The sequence below is a fragment of the Pogoniulus pusillus genome, chromosome 6 (genome assembly GCF_015220805.1).
Source record: "Pogoniulus pusillus isolate bPogPus1 chromosome 6, bPogPus1.pri, whole genome shotgun sequence".
Classification (NCBI taxonomy): Eukaryota; Metazoa; Chordata; class Aves; order Piciformes; family Lybiidae; genus Pogoniulus; species Pogoniulus pusillus.
This window is the reverse complement of record NC_087269.1, coordinates 9346038-9370518: the sequence shown is the minus strand read 5'-3', so window position 1 is coordinate 9370518 and position 24481 is coordinate 9346038. Positions and strand designations below refer to the sequence as shown.

General features: G+C 43.1%; 1 protein-coding gene across 2 annotated transcripts; it reads left to right on the top strand.

The window, feature by feature from the left end:
- On the top strand, positions 1–23700 carry TECTB (tectorin beta). Of its 2 annotated transcripts, XM_064144397.1 has the most exons (13): positions 1–44; positions 896–963; positions 10111–10245; positions 11128–11216; positions 13754–13944; positions 15088–15230; positions 15317–15389; positions 18204–18307; positions 18385–18468; positions 19303–19465; positions 21350–21419; positions 22752–22781; positions 23263–23700. In XM_064144397.1, the coding sequence occupies exons 4-13, from the start codon at positions 11141–11143 to the stop codon at positions 23313–23315; spliced, it is 987 nt and encodes a 328-aa protein (XP_064000467.1). In that variant the 5' UTR covers positions 1–44; positions 896–963; positions 10111–10245; positions 11128–11140; the 3' UTR covers positions 23316–23700. The 2 variants fall into 2 exon arrangements, with proteins under 2 accessions (XP_064000467.1, XP_064000466.1); XM_064144396.1 differs by lacking the exons at positions 1–44; positions 896–963 and adding an exon at positions 7582–7716.
- The last annotated feature ends 781 nt before the right edge of the window (positions 23701–24481 follow it).

The window sequence follows — 24481 nt, the reverse complement described above, 5'->3', positions numbered from 1 at the left end:
GGCAGAAGAGTGAGCAGGAAACCACCACAGAAACCCTGCACAAAGTGAGGGAGTGTTGAAAGGAAGTATTTACTAACAAAATCTCAAGCACAAGTGTATTCAAATAGCATAGACAAAGTCATGGAGTGAAAAAGACTGTAGGACCATCAGTGTTTGCTGAGCTCAATGGAGATGGGAACAGAACAGAAGGGTGGTAGGAGAGGAGGCACGAAAGGAGGTGTGAAGATGAGAAGCCAGCCTGCAATACCAGAAGGTGGCATTACATAGTAACGACTGCAGACAACGTGATTTTGCTGGATTATTGGACAGGCTGTAAGGGTTGCAACTACAGGAGGAAAATGAAGACCAGAAAGTGGAGAAATGAGCTGGCATAGAGATTTACAATGCTGAAAGAAAGGAGACTGAAAGGTTTGAGGTCACTCTGCCACAGGGGTTCTCAGCTCAGCTGGTAGGAGTCAAAGGAGAATGGGAACATTTGGCATTTGCTGTCCTAGAAAAGAACATCCTTCAGAACTAGTAGTTATTAGCCACAAGATTAAGGCTTGAAAGAGAACTTAAACATGTCTGCATGACTGAATTTATTTCACTCACATCTGCTTTTCCTAAGCACTGTAGGTTTTGACCTATTCTATTTTGAGTTACCTCATAATAAATTGTCTACATTATTAGTTAATGAATGTATCCCTAAAGATTAAAGGAAATTGCATTTGCTTTCCTATCACCATATTGAAACAGCAACACTAAGTAGTAATTATTATGGCCAATGCAAATGATCAGAACAGGCCAATGAAAGGTCCAAGAGATAAGGCAGCAGTCAAAGGAGCGTGAGGTTTCTTCACCAGATTTCATATGAGTGAGTCACTTTGCTTTTCTGTCACTTGTTGTCTGTTTGTAGTACACCACTAACACCATCTCCTGGCCAGTTGGTGTCTGGAGTATAAAGATCTCAGTCTGGAATGAAAGGTATGACAAACATAGAAAATATTCTCTTTGCCATATCTTATATACCTTGATCTTCATTGACTTTACTTATGCTAAAGAATACCACCTATTCCCCACCCTGAATTACATGGAGGGTGCAGGCATTGCAACTACTTTTTTTTTTACTCCTTTATTTATCCCAAAGTGTTTCCAGACAGATGCATCAGAATACTCAAAAATTAGCTTATATTTTTCAGAACTGAACTACTGATTTGTGCACATTCTGTTTTGTTGACCAATGACAAAAAGAAGCCTGATATTAAGGGAAAGCCTGTGAAATTCTATGATTCTATGAAAACCTACCTTTTACTGGTGTTCAAGTTCAGCACTGCAAACCTTACCACGATTATGAAAGGTCATTAATGTATCTTCACTACCTCTTGCTGTCAAAGATTCAGCATTCCTTGTTCTTCTTAATCAAGAACACCCAGAGATACAACGAATAACTCTTCAACTTTATGTGCTTTTGGTACAGGCAAGCAGCCAATAGAACAAGATCTGTTCACTGATTGAATTTATCCAGTGGTTTTCAAGCATTTTAAAGAAGGCTCTGATATCTTTTTGACCTCTCAAACTCTGAAGTATCAGTAGATGTGCAAAGTAGCATGTGTCTTGGTTTTGCTGGGGCAGAATCCCAGATCAGCCATGGGCCACAGGTCCTTAGCAGCTCTGAGTCAGCCAGGACAGCAGACTCAAGTTGGCTCACAGCTGTATCCCAGACCATGAGCCTCACACTCATTATAAAGAGGGAACTTTGCCTCCTGCTTAAGCTTGTTCTCTCCTTGATCCTTTTCCATCTCCTGCATTTGAGGACTACCTTCCTGTATATTGTGCTGGACTAAGTACACTCCTGTATTGCCATTTGTACCAGGTTGGCTATTTCATTAAATCTGGTTTTGTTTCAACCTGTGAGTCTCCCTTTCCCAATTTCCATTCTCTGCTGGGGATGGGTCATCAGGTGATAGAGCAAACACCACAGATTTGACCTAAATGTAGACAGCATATTAAGGAGTTACCTTGAAAATTGCTCATAACATCCAAGTGGACCAATCACCTTCCATTTCAAATTTATTTAAGGACAATACCTTCTGAGCTTTGGCTTTAGAAACTGTACTTCCAGAAATTCAGCTGAATTAGTAACTTATTTTTGCTTTTAATTTAGGAGCATAGGGTCAACTTCTAATTTTAGCTAATCTCAGAAAAAACAAACAGAGCCTCTTGTGTCATTAATAGCACAATCAATCTGGAGTTTTCAGCACAGTTTGTCCCAAAAAAATTGAATGCTAATGCTAGAGTGGGTTTCTGAGAGCAACTCTATGACTCCTTGGAAAGTATTCAAATTATTATACTCCTTAGGGATTTTCATAGAACTGCTGTGTCCTACTTTCTTGAATAGCTTGTAGGGGACATTTTATGAATGCTGTTGGTATAATTGCAAACATTTTTCAGATGACCACATGCTCTATTCAGCTACCTTAGACTGAAGTGATTACTTTCTGCATACTGCATCCAATTCCATTACTGTGAGCCACACCAGAAGGCAGAAATTGTCACTTTAAAAGCTAGCAAATACTACTTACAATCACCATACAAGTCTCAGTGACTTAGTGCAATAACCACAGAAGAAATTGGTTTTCAGTGACTTAGTGCAATAACCACAGAGGAAAAAGCAAAAGTGTCAACTTTCTCACACTGATCTATCACAGGAAGCCTGTGACAATCTCTGAAGAGCTATATAGAATCATAGAATCAACCAGGTTGGAAGAGACCTCCAAGATCATCCAGTCCAACCTAGCACCCAGCCCTAGCCAGTCAACCAGACCATGGCACCAAGTGTCTCATCCAGTCTTTTCTTGAACACCTCCAGGGATGGTGACTCCATCACCTCCCTGGGCAGTCCATTCCAATGCCAATCACTCTCTCTGGGAAGAACTTCCTCCTAACATCCAGCCTCGACCTCCCCCAGCACAACTTGAGACTGTGTCCCCTTGTTCTGTTGCTGGTTGCCTGGAAGAAGAGTCCAACCCCCACCTGGCTACAATGTCCCTTCAGGTAGTTGTAGACAGTATGTGGGCAGTAATGCAGCCATTGCTTGTGTTTGGTGTTTCAGTGCCGTTTGATGTTTTCTAACAGCCAGTTAAAAACAAACCTGGATTTTATTTGCAATTGCTTGAGTCGTAAAGCAACAATTATGTGAATATGTAAGTTGAATATGCTAAAGGTTATGTTTTGTCAAAGTGGTAAGTAAAGCTTTATGGCATCAGAAGAGAAAAATCCATGGAGGCACTCAACTGGTGATGAATTGTGAGTTATCAATCATCATTAGTAAGCCATTAGGCTTATTAGTGGCTTCACTGGCATGAATAGTAAACTGCCAAGCAGAGCTAATTTAGATGGTAAAATAGGCACTGAGATAAACGGGAGTCCCCTGGTGCCAGAAGCCATGGCCTGGCAGTCCAGGCAGTCATCCTGCAGCTTCCCAGAAAGCTTTTCTCATTCACAGGACATACCCATCCAAAATTTGTCTGGATAGCTTCTTCTCCAAGCTGCATATAGTTTCAGTGACACAGGCAAAACAAGAGCAATACAGCCAGCTCAAGAACCATACACTGGGCTTTGCCTCTCTGTGGCTCAGTTCCACTATCTGCAAAACAGTGATAACAGTACTAAGATCATGATAAGCATTATTATGCTCACTTTACAAGCCCAACACAAGCTAATTAATACCATCAACTTTGATATATGTAGCTCTCAAAGCCATGTAATTCTTTATAACAGCCAGCTCCCTTTGAGGACAAGAGAGACTGTCTCCAAGCTATCAGGATGCTATCAGACTGCTGAAAACCCACAAACTTTCCAAAATGGGGACACCACCAGTATAAAGGATACAGTGTGCTAAGAAAAATAGGTCTAAGAATGGAGCAGCAGGATCATGTAGCTCGGGAAACTAAAACTGTGATCTTAATCTGCAGCTGCTATTGATAGAAGTGCAGAGATTTGTGTTTGATCTAACAGGGCAGCACTACAGATACTGTAGGATAATTCCATGAGGAAAGTGGATGGATGTTAACTCTTCAAAGGATAGGAATTATGGGATTTCTAGGATCTGATTTTTACAGCCCTTCATATGTGCAGTCCTATCTGGATTCCACAAAGTGGGTTTGTAATTCAGCTGGTTCAGCCTATTGGGTAATTGGGAAGTTGGAGACAAGCTCTCTAGCTCAGGTAAGGGCAGAGGTGTTCTGAAAGGATCAGGAGTACTCCAGGCTCCAAGGGGAACACAGATTTCAAACCTGAGGAAAGGTTTCTAGGTTTGGGAATATGAATGGATGGTTGCTCTTCCAGCCTAGGTGCCAATCAAGTCCTTTATTGTAACTCTGCACTTCTCCTGCTTCTGAAATTTCCTTATCAGTTTGCCTCTGCATTTTCTTAACTTTGTTTTTCTCTTGCTTAATCATATTTTAAAAACAAGCAGCATATTTTTAATGGCAGTTCCTTAGCAGTCAATGGAACTGCCACTGAGGGACACCAGAGGAGAAATCTGCCTTTAATATATTTTTAATGCTTCATTGCACTGCAGTCCTTTCTTTTTTTAGCTTTTCCATAGCAAAGCATATAGACTGGGTGAGCAGCATTATTTATGGCCAGAAATCAGGCAGCTGCTACAGTCTCTTTCAAATTTGCTGTGACATACTCCAAACTAAACTAAAAAATTATCATATTCCAGCACTTGTGGAACAATGCTCAGAAAAATGAGCATTAGTGGAGCAAGAAGAGCCATGGTTATTGTGTCAGAACCAGCTGCCAACTGAAAAAGATTAAGCCAAATGACACAAAGAGTCCATTCTACTTTCTTTCTCACCTTCCTCTTAAAATTTCCACCCCACCCCCACCCCCTGCTTGACACTGCCAAGAGATCAAGACCTGTTGTTGAGATAACAAGAACTAAAAGGCTTACAAGGTGTTATACAGGATGGCATGGTTGAGATCCAAAAAAGCACTTAAGTACACTTCTCAGAAGCCATTTAGGCCACTTTCAGGTGACTCCAGAATGCTATTCCCCAGCAATATTTTTTTGCTACAAAACATTTAATCCATGAATTCTCATCAGAAAAATGCCTGCAGCACAGCTATGGCACATACCAAGTGGGACAGCAGCACTGATTACAACTGAACCCAGAAGCCACAGCCAAAGGACAGGCTTGGTGGTCAGAGCTCCAGTTCAGGACTGTGGGGGGCTGAGATGCACCTGCAGAATTTAAAGCTATCTTTCCCAAGAAGTGCTCTAATTTCTACCTAGAAGTAGCTTTGGGCATCCACAGAATAATTTGAGGGCACTGTGCCAACTGGAGTGGGCTCAGCCACACATGTTGCAGAGCATGTAGGGGTGCTTGGATTTCCAAGGCAAGCAAAAAGTGCAGTGTTCCTGCTTGGTCTCAATTCAGATGCCCATGCACAAATATCCAGTGCCATTTAAAATGTCTTTGAGTATCCTGCCTGGCCTCTAGGTCCCACTTTAGTAGCACATGAGTCTTGTTCAGGTCCTGTGTCATTGCTATGGGTATCTTGGCCAACCTACAGCACCTGTTAAGGTAACACATGCTTCATTTAGGCAGATGAATCAGGTGCCTGGCAAGTTTAGGCATCTCCAAATGATGGCAGCCCAAGGACATCTGCAGGCTTATGTAATCTGTGTGAGTCACCAGTTTCAGTCTCACCTGACCTGTTTGGCATGTTCCAGGCCTATATTAAACCAAGCCCCAAATCCTTATCCTGCATAGCTAGCTAGTTCCAAGACAGACCATAAACAAAGATACACCAAATAAAGCACTTACCCACACAAAGGCTTCAAGGAAACTCAGCTGAAAACAGTTGTTTTGTACCAACAGCAGTGAACTCCAGGCAGAACTTTGCTGGAGAAGCTTTTGCAGAATATTATTCTAAGTATGCTGACAAAGATAAGTAGCAACAGGATGAAGCATTCAAAAGAACACAAAATATGATGATTTATTTGATCCACAATTCTGTGCTCATCCAGATTTGCTGTTATAAATGTCTATGTGAACATCTTGGACAACAGAAATGTCAAGAGAATGCTTCTTCAGCTGAGAGTCTGTGCTGACCCACATCCCAGGGAGTGCATGTAACAAGAGCAGAACTGTCTTGCCAAGTGCATGGCTGCAGATAATTGCTGGGAAGTTATGATTCAGTGTTGCGTAGTAGAGCAGGTGATGTATGAGGAAGTCTAGAGCAGTAGACCATCTCTTGCAGTGGACCAAACCTCCATCTCTGATTTTCTTGTGAATTCCTCTTCCACAAGCAGTTATTTCCTCTGATTTCTCCTGCTTGTGACTTGTTTTATGCAGTTATTGAAGAACTTAGGGTGCAGGGTATCTGTGGGTCCCAGATGCTCTGTAACCCACCTGCATGGTCCTATCATCTGCTCATAGGAATGGAATAGAATCATAAAATCATTTAGGCTGTGAAAGAACTCAGAGGTTAAATCCAGCCATCAATCTAATTCTGCCAGGTCACTACTAAGCCACATTCCTACATGTGACAGCCACAGGTCTTTTAAATACTTCTAAGGGTGGTGACTCAGTGGTGCTGAAGCGAGTGACCAGCCATGTGCAGTGAATAACTCACAAGTGGAAAGGTATTTCTTCCATAAAATGCAAAATGATGCTGAAATCCATCAGGTATTCATGACTTGAGGCAATGAGTTTGCACTACACGGCTTACCATAGGCTTAGGATTCAGGACAAGTTTGACTGTACCAACACAGTCAACTCTGCTCTGGTGAGGCCACAGCTTAAGTACTGTGTTCAGTTTTGGACACCTCGTTACAAAAGGGATGTGGAAGTGCTGGAGTGAGTGCAGAGGAGGGCAACAAAGCTGGGGAAAGGCCTGGAGAATAAATCTTAGGAGGAGTGACTGAAGGAGCTGGGGATGGTTAGTTTGAAAAAGAGGAGGCTGAGGGGAGACCTCATTGCTTTCCAGAGCCTACCTGAAAGGAAGTTGTGGGGAGGTTGGTGCTGGTCTCTTCTCACAGGTAATTAGGGATAAAACAAGAGAAAATGGCCTCAAGCTGTGTCTAGGTAGGTTTAGACTGGATATTAGGAAAACATTTTTCACAGAAAGAATGGTCAGGCATTGGAATGGGCTGCCCAGGGAGGTGGTTGAGTCACCAATCCTAGGGATATGGTTTAGAGTGAACTTTGTAGAGTAGGGATATTGGTTGGACTTGGTGATCCTGAGGGTCTCTTCCAACCTGAATGTTTCTGTGATTCTGTGAACATAGTGCTTCATTTCCAATAGGACACACTAACTCAGGTCAGGCTGGATATAAATGCAGTCACCATGGTTCCAGACCCAGCATGGATACCTCCAAGCCTGCAGCAGACAAAACTGAATATTATGCTAGAGTTTGGTGCATGGTTGGAAACACTACCATCACTACATTGCAGCCTCTAGGCATCACCAGATCTCACTCCTTCTGGAATCAGCTGTCTCCACTGATTCTTGTTACCCAGCAAAGTCCTTCCATGCACCTGAGAGGCTTTTCAGGTGTGTTGTTTTATCCAAAACAATTAAAATTGGACCGTCACAACATCCCTTGTGGATTCAAACGGGAGGGAGAACCTTCTCTTCTTCATGCAAGAACCAGACAGCAGATACTCGCAGTTTTCCACCACAATGTGAGGGAACAAAGCCAGAGACAAGCTGCCCTTTTAGGTAAAATTCACAATGGGGCCTTCATTTGCTCTTTGTCGAAATCTTTACAGATACTTAGATTGCTAGATTATTCAACGGGCTTGGAAAGAATCAGGGAAATGCAACAATACTCAATGGGCTGCTTTGCAATTTAATAGATTTCCTTTTTCTGTGCGTGCAATTACTGGGAGAAACCTAACCCTTCTCCAAGCCTTCACCTTTGATCAGAGCACATATCAAATGCTGGTTGGTGTAGGTACATTTTGTGCTTGTTTCTTATGCAAATGCAAACTACTGTACACCCACTGGCACTTCTGACAAATTTGCTTCGTGGATTTCATCTGTTTTCTATCTTTTGTCTAAAAGGACTATTATGCACATAGAGACTGCTTTTCTGTGAGAAGATAGTGAAGGATTTCTTTTCTTTTCTTTCAAAAATTATGGGACTAGATCCATCTTGGAGTATTTCCACTGCAACTTGTAGCACTTACATCAGCGACAATTCAATCACAGCACTTGCTAACCCTCATCGGGACAAAGCTAATCTGTGTTTCAAGGGCTTTGTTAATCTTACAGTGAGCTTGGCCACTGACATAATTTTTATCAAGGCACTCACACTACGCCTGATCAAGGTTAGCCAAATAGTTTATGCTCCAAATCAGCGCTGTGTGGGCAGACCTGTGAGACCAAGGCCAGCTCCGGGGATGAATCTGATCCCTTGGGCTTGAAGAATCAGTTTGTAGAAGGTCATGAGGCCTTTCCCATGCCCCCAGTTGCAAGCTTTCTTCTGTAAATCTTCTCTTGTTTCTGGGCTATAGATGCTTGACAGTGGCTCATGTCTCACCAGAAACCCTAGTTTCTGGCTGCACAACTCACATGAACAGAAAGACAAAAATAAGTGAATTTTTATACAGTGTATATTCAGAGTTGGACTTAGGAAATAAAACTTGGGCCTCAATGCCTGCAGGATTTGGGGTGAGGCTGTGAAACAGACACTTGGTGTTAACTCTTCCTTGATTTAGGATTTCTGATGAGGATAATCCCTTATTAGGTCACACCAAATAGTTTATGAGCTTTGATTCTTGTTCAGTGGATTATTCTTCAGTTGAAATAGCAACAAAGTCTGGCTGAAGGATTTTGTTAATCTTTAAGTAATTTCATTTAAATCAGAATGTGATGGCTTGCAGGACTTAGCTGACAAGAAGAGTGAGAACAGCCTGTTATGTGCTCTGCTTTGCAATCCTTACAGTCTAAGCTGTTTTATCATCTGAAACTAAGCAGAAACTATTTAGAGAGTTTTTAAACCTTCTTTAGGGTTCTAGATCAGGAGTGACCCTAATTGTTCATACACATTTCCCTATCATTCACCTGCACGCCATCATCACTGGGTGACAGACAGCATCCCATACAATGCCTGATGTAGCCATGGCCATGCTTTGCTAAAGCCAGCTGGCTTGAGACACTGTGTGCAGTGAATGCTTTCCTGAAGGTGCACCCACAAATCTCACCCACACAAGAGCTGCAGACTTTGAAATCCTCTGTGTTTTACGGCTCAAGACAGATATTAAAGCATAAGTAGCTCAACAGCACCCAGGTCTGAGTGGATACACACATGCCCAAAGTTGAGGCTGTGCCAGTTTACAAGGCAAGACTGCTTACAACCCACAATTTTAATGCAGGCAGGTAAAACAACACTAGGAACTCAAGTCCTTTGTATGTCACTAAAAGCTAACAAACAGGAGGTAACAGGTCACCAGAAAATATTTACCAGCTGACCTAGATTGTCATACAGCAACCACATGACTGACAGTCATATGAAGAGCAAATCTATTTCATTTTTCTGTGCAGTAGTCAATTTTACACATTCTGTGGTGTCATATTTAATGTGCTACAGTCTTGTATGCACATAGTATTATGTATTATAACTATATAGTACAATATATCACATTGTGGAAGATCCTACCTAAACTCCAATTACATGCCTTACATGCTCTTAGGAAAACATAAGTAACCAACTCCAAAGGTGGTGTGTGATCTGGTGAAATTGCTTTTATCCATTTGCATGGCACAGCAGGTTCACATTATCAATAAGCCTTTCAAGACAGGCATCTCATTCCTATGTGAAGTCCTCTTCACTGAATTCTAGAATGCAGCTGTGGTTTCACCTCTGCAGAAATCCCCCCACTTTCCTAATTAACTTGGGAAACAAAAATTTGGTGCTAGTCATAGACCTTCAGCAAACTTCTGTTCATTTTCAAGAGCTGTAAACGAGTCACCACAGAAAAAGCAAACGGCATCAATACAGTCCTGTCTAGGGAAAGAGAACAGCTTCTCTACAAGGTTTTTTTCCTTTCCTCCCACACTGGACAATGGTGGCGGGTTGAGATTTAACCAGAGATGGGCTCCTTTTACAAGATTGCTTATATAAAGCGAAGATAACACCAGCTGGGTTCATTTGAGAGAGGACATCTTGGGAAGAGCTGACGGCGCAGCAACCAGAATAAGACCGGGATGAAAATCTGAAATACTTAGCCCCTTCCCATCTCGGAGGTATAGTACTTAATTTCTTGTAGATTATAATTAGTAGAGACTGTCACTGAAATGTACTGTATCAGCATTTTATAAATCTGTTAGTTTTCAATAGAGACTGAGTGAGAATGTGGAAAATGATTGTTTTGTTGAAAATACTTGTTGGAAGATTGGGTTTTTTTTTCCTTCAACTAAATGTTCTTTTTTCTTTACTTAAAAGTGTTGCAGTCTGATCAGTGACATGTATGAGGGCAGATGCTAAAGACTGTTTGCAAGCAAAAATGCTAGAACATGCCTCTCCCTCTGGGGAACCGCTTGCAAGTTTGAGGCCTGAAATGGAAATGTAAATTACTACTATGTATGTTTGCCTGAAAACTCTACATTTAGCAGGAAAGGAGAAAGTGCATCACGTACCAGAACTGAGATAGGTGAAGGTAAGATTATATACATCAGGATAGCCATTACCACAGAGAATAGTCTCAGCATTAAATCTGTAAGCACCATATATATGTCAGTGCATCATTGTTTCTTGTAGTAATTTCTATTCCTTCTTTGTTTGGTTGGTTTTTTTTTTGATCCCAAAGTTTCAGGCTCATTTGATTGTACTCACACTTCAGGTTTAGACTCTTTACAAGAACAAAAGAAAGCTATAATATTGGAAAGCCATCACTAAACTGAAATAGTAAAATTGCTCCAGTGGTAACCCAGAGATAATAAGAGTCTTGGAAATATTTATGCTGAAGATGCAGATAAGTTGTGATATAGACTATCAGTAATGTTATTGGCTTCTCCCTCTAAGCAGAACTTGTCTAACAGTAGCTACAGTTTTAGGTCTGCAGTCAATGCATTGTCTTTATTTCCAGTTTTAAAGACAATTTCAGCTTTTATTCCCTGTATCCTCAGATCACTGCAAGAAATGGTGACTCACATCATTTATCTGCTGGTCATTTTGGCTCAAGCTATTGCGGGACCTTGCAACCCAAATAAAGCAGGTAAAATAACTCTCCTATGATCTTCCTTTGTAATTCAGCTGCTAAAGGGTGAGAATTTTTTTTTCTATTTAAAAGTGGAAAGGTATCCCTTCAGAAAATGAAACTGTGGATTCTGGAAAGCTAATCTGTACATTTCTTTTATTGATCTGCTTTCATCTAGCACAGTAAAGCACATAGCACTAAAGTCCTAGCCCCACAGAGAATAAGGTGTATGAGTAACTCCCCACAAGAAAATTAAGCTCAAGCAGAATTCAGGCATAAAATGACAAAGAAAACAACAATTAGAAATTGTCTGCAGCAGCACAGCCTAGATGAAACAGATCTTTGCTGCCCAAGCTGGCCTTTAGTTCCACTGACTGCACATAGATACTGGACTGAATTGAACCACACTGCTAAACTGGACAAGGAAAATCAAGAACAACCTAACCACACACTGATTTCTGCCTACAAGCTCAAATGATCTGGTGCTAGATGTATATGTAATGTAGAACCACTACAATAAAGAAATGTGCTTTAGGAATGAGTTGTAAATCACCTCAATATAGAGTGTTTGCTCTGTATGCTTGTGACTTGTGTCAGAGCACTGTTAGTAATTTCATGGTATCTCTTAAGTAATTAGCCCTCCAGCCATTTATTTCAGCACTGCACAAGCAGCTTCTCTGAACTGCAGGAATGTTCATAGTTGTGAAGTTTCCAGAGTTACAACTCTGACCACGAACACAAGCAGAATCAGCCTGTATGTGCTGAAGGTGTGGCTAGGAGAAAGAAGTGAGTTGTTAAAGTCTCTAGTTGACTTCTCTAAGTATTCTATGAAGGAAAAGGCTGCAAAATGAGGCTTTTATCACAAAAAATGAGAATGTCAGGGTCTTTAAAATAAATAGTTAAATAATTCCAGACAGAGTGTCTATTTTTTTTTTCTGCCTGTAGTAATTGGAAGTCTTTCTCATTTTTCAGGTCACTAATAGTCAATATCTGCCCTTTAAATTGCCATCAGACATTCAAACCTGTACTGCCCGATTCTCTTTGATAAATGTCCAATTCTCTATCATGAAACAGTCTGTAAGTTATGGCATTCAATATTCATGATCACAGAATCACAAAATGGTAGGGTTGGGAAAGGATTTCTAGAGATCATCTGGTCCAACTCCCATGCTAAAGCAGGTTCACCTAAATTGAGTTGCATGAGAACATGCCCATGGTTGTAGTACTAGTCACCGTGTTTGGAAATACAGTGCACTGCTATTAACCATAGCTGGCAGCAGGGCTAGCATTTCACTGTAGTTCATTTGAATGCCAAGAGGGAGAGGCTGAGGGAGCTGGGGTTGTTTAGCCTAGAAAAGAGAAGGCTCAGGGGTGACCTCATTGCTGTCTACAACTACCTGAAGGGACAGTGTAGCCAGGTGGGGGGTGGCTCTTCTCCCAGGCAACCAGCAACAGAACAAGGGGACACAGTCTCAAGTTGTGCTGGGGGAAGTACAGGCTGGATGTTAGGAGGAAGTTCTTCCCAGAGAGAGTGATTGGCATTGGAATGGGCTGCCCAGGGAGGTGGTGGAGGCACTGTCCCTGGAGGTGTTCAAGAAAAGACTGGATGAGGCACTTAGTGCCATGGTCTAGTTGACTGGATAGGGCTAGGGGATAGGTTGGACTGGATGATGTTGGAGGTCTCTTCCAACCTGGTTGATTCTATGATTCTCAGTGATGCCCAATGACAGGACAAAGGGCAATGGGTGGAAGCTGAAGCATAGGAAGTTTCATGTAAACATGAGGAGGAATATTTTCACTGTGAGGGTGGCAACAGGCTGCCCAGGGGGGTTGTGGAGTCTCCTCTGGAGATATTCAAAATCTGCCTGGACGTGTTCTGTGTGATCTGTTCTAGTTGATCCTGATCTGGCAGCGGGGTTGGACTGGATGATCTTCTGAGGTCCCTTCCAGCCCCTGACATTCTGTGATTCTGTGATTTCTTGTTGCTGTTAGCAGGGGTAGACTTCTCAGTTCACAGATCTTAGCTTCTAACTTGAGAAACGTAAAAAAGCAGTTTTATTGGCACTGTACTGCCACTGCAAGGAGAGAAAGGGCAGAATACCTGTTGTGGCCTAGACTTAACACTGTTACCAGAAGGTGAAAATCTACTAAAGCCTAACAAACAACTTCAATATGATTTTCACAGAGTTGGTAACATAACAAGCACCAGCTCTGCAGATTAGTCAAACTAATTTGACATTTCAGTGCAGCCATTTTTCACTTCAGGTTTGTCAGCAGTGTCTGTGCTTCTCAATCAGCTATTCCAGAAAAATTAAACAATTACATGAAATTCTACATTGATCAGAAGGCAAAGGCCAAACTCTTCCAAAGAGGACAGAATTTAACAACTCAAAGGCCAGTTTTCTGTAGCAAGAGCTTCTTGTCTTAGGGGGGCTTTCCAGCACACATCCCCACTCACAGAAGTTTAATCCCAATGGAAAGCAGGTGTGCATACCCACCTCTTCGAAAGGAAAACACCACTGAATATCACTCTAGGGGTATTATTTTCCTTTCAGATGTAATTCTAGTATACTGCTATCCTAAAACCATCATTACCAGAATTCCAGAATGTCCTTATGGATGGGAGGTTAATCAGCTGGCACTTGGAGGCGTTTGCTACAATGGGATCCACGATTCAGGATATTACCAATTCACAATCCCAGACCTGTCACCTAAAAACAAATCATACTGTGGGACGCAGTCAGAGGTAAGACTATCAAGGTCAACATTTCTGAGGTGGTCTTGGAAGTTGGCTGGACTCACTTGAGAGAGTCGCATTTGCTTCAGGTGGGAGGAGGCTTTAAGTACTGATGGAATGAGGAGGCAAACTCCATTATAGAATCAGTCAGGGCCGGAAGGGATGACAAGGATCATCTAGTTCTAGTGACACCTCACACTAGATCAGGCTGTCCACAGCCTCATCCAGACTGGCCTTAAACACCTCCAGGGATGTGGCTTCCACCACCTTCCTGGGCAACCCGTTCCAGAGTCTCACTACCCTCATGGTGAAGAACTTCTTCCTAACATCCAGTCTGAATCTACCCATTTCTAGCTTTGTTCCATTCCCCCTAGTCCTATCACTACCTGACATCCTAAAAAGTCCCTCACCAGCTTTCTTGTAGGCCCCCTTAAGATACTGAAACGTCACAATAAGGTCACCTTGGAGTCTTCTCCTCTCCAGACTGAACAGCCCCAGCTCCCTCAGTCTCCTCATAGGAGAGCAGCTCCATCCCTCTGATCATCCTCGTGGCCCTTCTCATCCATACCCCTCTTGTAATAGTGGCTCCAGAACTGGACGCGGTACTCCAAGTGGAATAGAGAAGGAAGATCACTCCCCTCGACCTGCTGGCCACATTTCCCTTGATGCAGCCCTGGATCTGGTTGTCTCTCTGGGCTGCAAGAGCACGCTGATGGCTCATATTGAGCTTCTTGTCCACCAGCACCTCCAAGTCCCTCTCCTCAGGGCTGCTCTCAAGCCAGTTGCTGCCCAGCCTATAGTGGTGCTTGGAGAAGTAGAAGCAAAATCAAACAGTTGCACTTTTATCTACAGCCAAAATGCTTGTAGGCTTAGTCTGTTTTAGTCACCCATTTGCCCCTGTATTACACAGAATGTGTAATATATATGTGTATATATATACACACACATATGTGTATATATATATGTATATAGCAAGGCATATGTATAGGCATGTAGTAAGGTATATGTATAGGCATATAAAGAGTCTCAAAACCATGTTTTTGTGGGGATGGATCTTGCCACCAAATAAGGTCTTTATGTTTTGAAGTATGAAAGTGCTCCTGATGCCTCAAAGACTCAATACTGCCTACGTTTCTGTCTTGCCAACCACAGTTCAAGAACCCTGTTTATCACTTCTACAACTCCATCGTCTCCAACGACACCTCAGTAATTGTGAAGAGCCAACCTGTGAATTACTCATTCACCTGCTCATACAATGCCAACTACCTGGTGAACCAGGCTGCCTTTGACCAAAGGTATGTGCTCTTCTGGGAGCTTGTCTCACTCCTCCTTCAGCACCATGTCTCACTCATACAGAAACTTTACTTTGTTTTGTCCCCAGGGTGGCCACTGTCCATGTGAAGAACGGCAGCTCTGGCTCCTTTGAGAGTCAGTTGTCCCTCAACTTCTATTCTGTAAGTGCTCTTTGCCACCCAGCTTTTCACCTTTATCTCCCACAGATTTCAGCCAGAGTTGGCAAAAAAAGGGCTGCTGCTCCTGATTTACACATTACTTGCCTGGAACAGAAAATTATAGCAGGATTTGCAGGGCCCTTGTTTCTGCTGATTAAGAGGGATATGCTGAACAGAGCAGACATATGCCAGCTTTTTTCTTTTAATCCCTCTAAATCAGGCAGACCTTTCTGCCAAGAGGTACATTTCCAACATGCTGACAGGTTTGATAAGAAAATAAGAACTCAATGGTAGTGCCACTGCTGCTACCACATAGCCTCTATAGATAGAGCAAAGCTCCACACATTGCTTTTGCAGTTTACTTCCTGGTCCCTTCACCTGACAGATACTTTTTCTTTCCCCAAGATCCTTAAGTCATACTGGAATTTTGTTGCCAACACAGTATTGTTCCTGGATATCAAACTGATCTTTTCCAACATTCCTCTCCTCCATACACTGTGCTGCTGAAGCAGCCAGCTCCTGTCTGGAGTCTTTCTCTTCCCACCAAACCAGAGTCATTAGCACCAAAAGGTCTTCTCTATTCTTCTATGGCTGGAAAAACAACAACTAATAACATGCTAACATGTTAAATTTATAGGCCAGATAGACTGTTTTCACAGAATCACAGAATTCACCAGGTTAGAAAAGACCTCTGAGGTCACTGAGTCCAACCTATCACCTAACACCTTCTAACTAAACCATGGCACTAGGTACCTCATCCAGTCTCCTTTCAAACACTTCCAGGGATGGTGACTCCACTACCTCCACGGGCAGCCCATTCCAATGCCAATCACTCTTTCTGTGAAGAACTTCCTAACATCCAGCCTAAACCTGCCCTGGTGCAGCTTGAGACTATATGGTCTTGTTCTGTCCCTGGTTGCCTGGGAGATCAACCCCCACCTGGCTACAACCTCCTTTCAGGCAGTTGTAGAGAACAGTAAGGTCTCCCCTGAGCCTTCTCCAGGCTGCACAACCCCAGCTTTTTAGTTCAATAAGAGTATTTACTACAAGGTGGACTGATGGAAATCTCTCCCACACACACCCTGCATTTTGTTCACAAATGGATCACTAAATATTTTGTTAGGCTTTGGGTGCCACACAAAAGCCTTTGGGGTCTTTTTTTTTCACAGATATATGGCACACTGGTAGTATATACTGGCAAGGTCCCAGGAGGTACCACACTGCTCCTGGCAGCTCCTGACAGAATGGTTCCAAAAACACATGAAGGACAGTGAGCAATGGCTCTCTGGTACTTTTCCTTTCATTTTTTGCCAAATGACTGTTTTATTCTGCTGGCCATGGTGCTCTCTGGAGTCAAGGAGGGAGCGGCTGAACTGTACTAATACATTTTCCCACTGAGCACAAGTACAGAACAAACTCAGAAAGCTAACAGACCACTCCTTTGCTATTTTGTTCACATTCTCACTGAGGAGAAAAGTTTTACTTCAATTAAATGTTCTGGGTAAAATGTAAATACGAGATTTCTTCTGCCTTGCTATTCATCTCTGCTGCTGCAGAGGGCTGACTCTGCCCTCTGTCTCCAGTGGGCCACACTTCCAGGTGCTTTCTGTGCCCATTTCCTCATCTAGAAGCAGTGCTCAAGCTGCAGTGTAGCCCAGTGGAAATACTTCATTCTCACCTGCACTTTAGTCTGTGACACACCAGAAAAAGCAAAGGATTGCCTGTGATGTAGCATGAGGGGCTGGGACCTCAATCCCTAAAACAGTCCAGAGAAGTAAAGTCTGGAAAAACAGCAGGTCCACCTCAATTTAGCACAGGGACTGATAAGGGGTTTGTGACCACACTTATGCAGGATCTCTGCTTTGGGAGAAACCATCGGTCAAATGAGAACTTCTCGAGGCACTTAACAGCCACAGATCACCAATCTGAATGCAGCCTTGACCCCTAACTTCAGTGCATCCAATCTGTCAGATGTTGCAGTGGGAATACTGCAGTGCCTCACAGCCACCTTGCTGTGAGGTGGGGAAAGGTACATAAGAAAATCAGTACCAGAGAGCTGCACGTCACAGCAGGGGAAGATAGCCTAGCAGCTCCAGAGCTACACAGAGCTGAATCCTGCTGTGTACATTTAACTAAGTAAAGCAATGCTATGACTAAACGTGCTACTCTGTCTGCTTCTGGTGCTAGCTTCATTAGGATCTTATGCGACAAAAAGCAGCAGGATTTAAGGTAGATACTTCAGTGCATTTGTAATTATTTATGTGTTGTTTTCCAATCTCTCTTTTCTTCTTTTTTCATCCTGAGCATCTTATCCTGCATTATTTTGAGCAGGCTGGCTTTTTACTGGATGAATGACTATAGCTGGTAGAGCTCTTTCTGCTCAGCTCTCGCCCTGCTGGCCACCACAAGCATCAATGACAGAGTGCTGAACATTTGTACATGGGCATGTGATTTCTGCTTGTCTTTATTCCTTTTCCCTGACACGTGGCCATCTCCAACCTCATTCCCCTTCCATACAGTCACCTCCAATCTTTCATTCCCCCCAGCCTCCTCCAAGACCTCTGGTGTACCAGAAACAGCAGGAAGCTTGTGCTGATATTATACATAGCACAAGACAAATATAATCAAATCATAGAATCAACCAGGTTGGAAGAGACCTCCAAGATCATCCAGTCCAACCTATCACCCAGCCCTATCCAGTCAACTAGACCATGGCACTAAGTGCTATCTAGTCATCTACACCATGGCCACTAAATTCTGTCATTTGCTTTGCATGCTCCTAGTAAGGTGTCATGTCTTTTTCTTTGCCTTTCAAAGAATGCCAAGTTTTCAAGTATAAAAGAAGCCCCTTTCATTGTTGAAACATCTGAAATTGGTTCTGACATATTTGCTGGAGTGGAAGCTAAAGGCTTAAGTGACAGGTAAGCAAACGTAGGAGTGAGAATTCATAACTGCCAATCAGAACATCCTTAGTAATCTGAGATTTGTATCTCCCCAGGTTCAAAGTTGTTCTTAACAACTGCTGGGCAACTCCCTCCTCCGAGTATTTCTACCAGATCCACTGGCCTCTGATCACCAAGGGGTAGGTGCTGGTGGGACCCAGAGGCACCTCTGTCCAGCGCAGTTCTGAGGATGACAGAAAGCTGAGGGGTGGGCAATGAGGAAGCTACAGAATCATAGAATGGTTTGGGTTGGAAGGAACCTCAAAGATCATCTAATTCCAAACCCCCACCATAGGCAGGGACACCTCCCACTAGAACAGTTGTTCAAGGCTTCATCCAACCTGGTCTTGAACACTTCCAGGGAGGGAGCATCCATAACCTGTCTGGGCAACCTGTTCCAGTGTCTTACCACCCTCACTGTAAGGAATTTCTTCCTAACATCTAATTTCCCCTCTTCCAGTTTAAACCCATTACCCCTTGCCCTATCATTGCAAGACCTTGTCAATAGTCCCTTCCCAGCATTTTTGTAGGCCCCCTTCAGATACTGGAAGGCCACTAGAGGGTCTCCTCGAAGCCTTCTCTTCTCCAGGCTGAAGAGCTCCAGCTCTTGTAGCCTGTCCTCATAGCAGAGATGCTCCAGCCCTCTGATTGTCTTTGTGGCCTCCTCTGGACTTGCTCCAACATTTCAATGTCCTTCTTGTGTTGGGGGCTCCAGAACTGTACACAGTGCTCCAGGTGGGGTCTCATGAGAGCAGAGTAAAGAGGGAGAATCCCCTCCCTTGCCCAGCTGGCCACGCTGCTCTTGCTGCAGCCCAGCACATGGTTGCTGTTTGGGCTGTGCATGCACATTGCCAACTCATGTTGAGCTTTTCATCAACCAAGAGCAGGGCAAATGTGGTAAGTCAGACTGTGACCTCGGGAGTTGTTTCACTGAAGCCAGGTAGGCTCTGACACTTCTCTCCATCACAACACAGGTGTGCCTCGGACAGCTCCATTCTTGTGCACGAGAACGGGAAAACAAATCGAGCGACATTCCAGTTCAACGCTTTCCGCTTCGGAAACATCCCCAAGCTTTCCAAGGTCTGGCTGCACTGTGAGACACATATCTGTGACAGTGAGAAGTTCTCCTGCCCAGTGGTAAGCCTCCCTTCCCAGCGAAGCACACAGTGCTAAATTTAGACAGGATGTCAAGCCCTGCCCGAGAGCACATCTGGTGCAGAGCGAGTGTCGGGGCTTTCAGCAGATAGAGGCACTACCATACATGAACAGGTGGCCAGTCGTGCCCCCCGACCCTTGTCATGGTCACAGGCACTGTATGCAATATTGGGCAACTTGTTTAAACATATTGAGCAATAAGGCAGCCATTGAAAACCTCAGTTCTTGTCAATATCCCAGACTACAGTCCTGCTTGACAAAACAGCTACTGTTAAACACAGCCCAGAAAAAAGAAGACAGATAAATTAGAGCTTTTTCCATCTGACTGAATATCTGGGTGCTGAGAGTACCCTGGGGGCAGCAGGGGAACTTAGCTTAGCTGCTCATCAAACAGAACTTCAGAGTCCCCTTTCCCAGTGCAAGTCCACTCTGATGTCCTACAGTGCTGCAGTAAGTTACTGTTCTTCAGCCATCCTATTCTGCATGAAATATATACATCACCCCTGGAGGAACTGTGGTCAAAGAGTGGGTTTCTGTGATATTAGGTGGGACTGAGGCGTGGGGAGGTGTGCACTGTTTGCACCAAGTGATGCAAGAGTCAGGGTTACTAAAGTTCCTCCCTCCTTCATTAAGTCAGAGCTTAGCTGTTCTTTCTTTCACACAATGAATGTCTCATTGCTATCAAATTAACTTAATTTAAGCCTGAAATGGAAGCCCAAAATATTCCTTGGCTGGCACACTGCCATTTCAGCAACAAGTATTTCTTGCTGGAGAAGAGAAAGCATCACTCTCAGTGAAATCAGCTCTTCTACCTAAACCCTTTCTCTGCTCAAGAGATAAATTAAGGTAGTAATTTATTACCTAGCCTCAGCACTGAGCAGGGGGCACCGGTTTGTGCACAACCTGCAGGGTTGATAAAAATGGCTTGTTAGACATTCCAAGTTTCAAAGACCAAAACACAAACCACCAAAACCCCCTTCAGGCTTACATTTGTTGTTTGTTTTCAAAGATTTCTTCAACTTTTTATTCAGCCACAGCCCAGGGTAGAAAGAAAACAACAAACAGTATCCTGTATCTGTCTTTCTAACAGTACTGCCAAACATCTACATCATCCTTCTGAGCACAGGGTGGAATTCCCTCCTGACCCTCCAATGTAGCATAATTGCTCAATCAGGCTAACATCCCTAGAGTCCCCTTCCAACCCCCAAAATGCAGCTGGTGGTCTGCTGCAATTAAGGTTGAACCAAACTGGAGGTCTATGCTTACAAGCAACTCATAACCAGAATTACCACACACTGAGTTTGTAAAATAAAACGCTCCCAGCTAGGGATCTGCAAAGGTCAGGGGACAGACAAGGACCTTTAATCCATAAAGCATTGCTTCCAATCCAGCCCTTGTCAGCTGTGACAGCATCATTAGTGCTAGACATGAAATGATCTATATGGAAGGGATTTGGCGTTTCCTGTTTCTACCCAATGGGCAACAATTAGCAATAAACAACAAAAGTCTTCACAGAGGTCACAGGTTAAATAGATGGAGCTCAGCTCACCCCTTCATTCTTGACAGGAGTTTTGTTTAAGGCAGGGTGAAAAGGGCAGCCCAGGAGGACCTGCGATTAGCAGCCAGACACTTACTGGGCTTCAGCTGTCTCACAGCGGGGAAAAAACCACTTTGCACTGACAGTCACTCTAAGGGTTGTGGCACACCAAACTCCTCTGAGAATGCACTGCAAAGAAATCCAATATTATGCAGCAATAGTGACACAGGTTTCATTTTCTTGGTTGGAAATAGAGAGGTGAGTTTGATGTTTTTTAATGACTTCTAATTTTTTGGGTGTACATGGCACCCTCTCTCTGATCTCTTCAGATGTGTGACAAACGGAAACAGCGCATGGAACAAACTGGAGGTGTCTTAGTGGCAGAGATCTCTGTACGCAGTAAGTGATTTGGTTTCTGGGGTGTTTCTCTCTTTGGGAAGCAATGAAGTTGGAAGCCACCAGTAGCTCACAGCACAGGAGCAATCCAAGGGAACCAAAGCCCTCTGCTAGAGCCCTTTAACCCTGTGGCAGCAGAACTGTTGAACAAAAGTTGGTTCCCTCCAGGCTCTGGGCTGTGGCAGACTAATAGCTCAGTGCAACTCCCCTGATTTAGGAAGTGAGCAAAAGCAGCCATCTGGCATTAATAATAAATGGCCAAACCACTTGCACACTAACTTAGCAATATTAAGTTCTGCTCACCTGCCCTCAGGAACAGCCCAGAGAAGCAGTGATAGCTTGCACATGAGAGGCTCAGGAGCAGCAGTTTTTCTTTACACTGTGGGTTGGTACTTCAGCATGCCCATAACTCTGGTAGGTTAACTCTTCCTGCCCATCTCTCCTGATATGCAAATTAACTGCCAACAGGTTTCTCCATTATAGACAAGGCTTCTTTCCTCCAAGTGCTGCCTCCTGCAGGCACCAGAAATTTCTTGCTGAGCTGGTTTAGTTCTGCAGACCCAGCACATTTAGAAACAGGTCCTTGGAGCAAGACATGCCTAAATCATGTTTTCAGTAGAGCTTTTTATCCCAGTTTATCAGCTACATCCACACTGTTTACAGCCAATTTAAAATTACAAAGACACATGGAGCAGCATTTTTACAGAATCACAGAAACATTCAGGTTGGAAAAGACCCCCAGGATCACCAAGTCCAACAGATATCCCTACTCTACAAGGTGCACCCTAAACCATATCCCCACACACCACATCCAAATGACTTTTAAACACATGCAGGGGTGGTGACTCAACCACCTCCCCGGGCAGCCCATTCCAATGTCTGACCACTCTTGTTGTGGAAAAAAAAAATCCTAATATCTAGTCTGAACCTACCCAGTTGAGGCCATTCCCTCTTGTTCTATCACTAATTGCCTGTGAGAAGAGACCAGCACCAAGCTCTCCACAACATCCTTTCAGGTAGCTGTACACAGCAATGAGGTCTCCCCTCAGCCTCCTCCTCTTCTTCAAACTAACCATCCCCAGCTCCTTCAGACACTCCTCATAAGATTTATTCTCCAAATCAGCATGTTGCACCACTAAAGTCCCATCCATTTTAGGAGATAAAAGAACTGAGGAGCCTTTAATAACTTCAGACAGTAGATCCAAGAGGGACAAAATATCCAGAATTTCAAGAAGTGGCAAATGTTGTCTGCCCTGCTTTTCCAAAGCACACTGCTTCACTTTCTTAAGCATGTCATCCCAATGTTAGCTTTTTCTCTTTTCTTCTTTTATACAGGCAAAGGCTTACCCAGATTTTACACATCAGGTAAACAGCAAAGTATGACTGAAAATATCCATTTCAAGTATGGATTTTGAGTGACTCTGTCAACATACAAGTCACAGCTCAAAGAAAGAGCTGAAAAATACAGTCAATTTGACAAAAAGGGGAGTATTTTAAAACAAAATTTAATTTCTCAACATTACAGACTTTGCTTTCCTCCTTTTGGCACATGTGAACAATAAAATCATACCAATAACTTCAAATACTGAACATTACTTTCTGCTATTTTCACACTCTCTTCCCAAAAAGGAACAAGCATTTTTCAGTGGCTTGATAGAGAAATCTGAAAGCGTTTCTGTTTGGAGAGGGTTTGAAAAAAAGCCTTTAAAGCCTGTTTGTTAAAATTTGATATGGTGACAGAGCCACATTAGGGGCATTCTGTTGCATTCATGGAGTGGGTTGGGAAGAGAAAGTGAAAGGCAGCTGACAGGGAAGTACTCACATTTAGCGTGTGTTTCTCTTGCAGATATCATCTTGCTCCTACTCTTTGCAATTGGATTTCGTGCTGTTTTATTATAAATCACAACCCAGCTGTGTTTCTTACCTTTACCCAATCTTGTTTGGACCTGAACTTCTTTACTAAAGGTGTTTGTTTTACAAAGTCTCAAAAATTCCCTGTGCACCATTTTACCAGATAAATAAAACATTCCATGAGCTTTGTGCCTTGAATATTGGAGAATCCCACAGCAGATTTCCCTCTCCCCAGTCCCTTGGCATTTGAGCCAGTGACATCCCAAGGGTTATGTATTATACTGACCCCTCCTTTTAAAGAGTTGTGCTGCCCACAGTACCTGTTTATATAAGGAACATAGGGATATGCAAATTCAACATTTTTCAATGCCAAATTCACCTTCAGGGTTCCCCCTCCATGTCAGTCTCAGTTTGATACCAAACTCCCCTCTAGACCTGGTCTTGCAAGGTTCCAGTTTGATCTTTGAAGCCTTTGAACAAGATGAAAACTTACCTAGCACATCAAGGATGGTAGAAAAGGATGCTTTTCATGTAGCAATGGTTAGAAGGCATTCAGAATTAATTACCTGGCATTCCAGCATTTCCAGTATTGATTCATTGGCTTAAGCAGAGTAGGACATGTGCTGCATATAGCACAATACTATTAGGAGCACAGTGTCTTGCTGACAGGACAGACTGATGGAGAGCTGCATGGTGTGGATGCAAATTAAGCACCTCTGAGGTTGAAAAACAAGCTAATGAACCTTACACTTCCTTGAAAAGACATAGGTTGTGCCAGATACAATAAGGTCCAGGTGTTAGCTCTATACCTGAGTAACAACATCTCTTAAAGGAAAAAATCACTAGAAAAGAAAACTATGACTTCTAAAGAGCAGAACATGAATTTCCAAGCAAGAGTGGTGGTAGGTTCCTCACTATTACTAAAACAATATTGAGCAAAACTCTTGAAAGTGTTAGAAACATTCCTAAGCCTTTTCCATGAAACAGCCAGGTTCCTAAATGTGGAAGAGAGCAGAGTGACTGCAGCTGTTACACCTCATATTAATGAGCACAGTGGATGTAGCTATGTCTGTACATACTGCAGTTTATGCACATTGTAGTTTTTTTGCTGTTGTTTGTAGAGAGGAAACCTCCTGAATAATTCTATTACATTAAGAACTGTAAGCTCCTTGCACTGTTTGGAACCTCATTGATATTAAGATAATACATAGCCA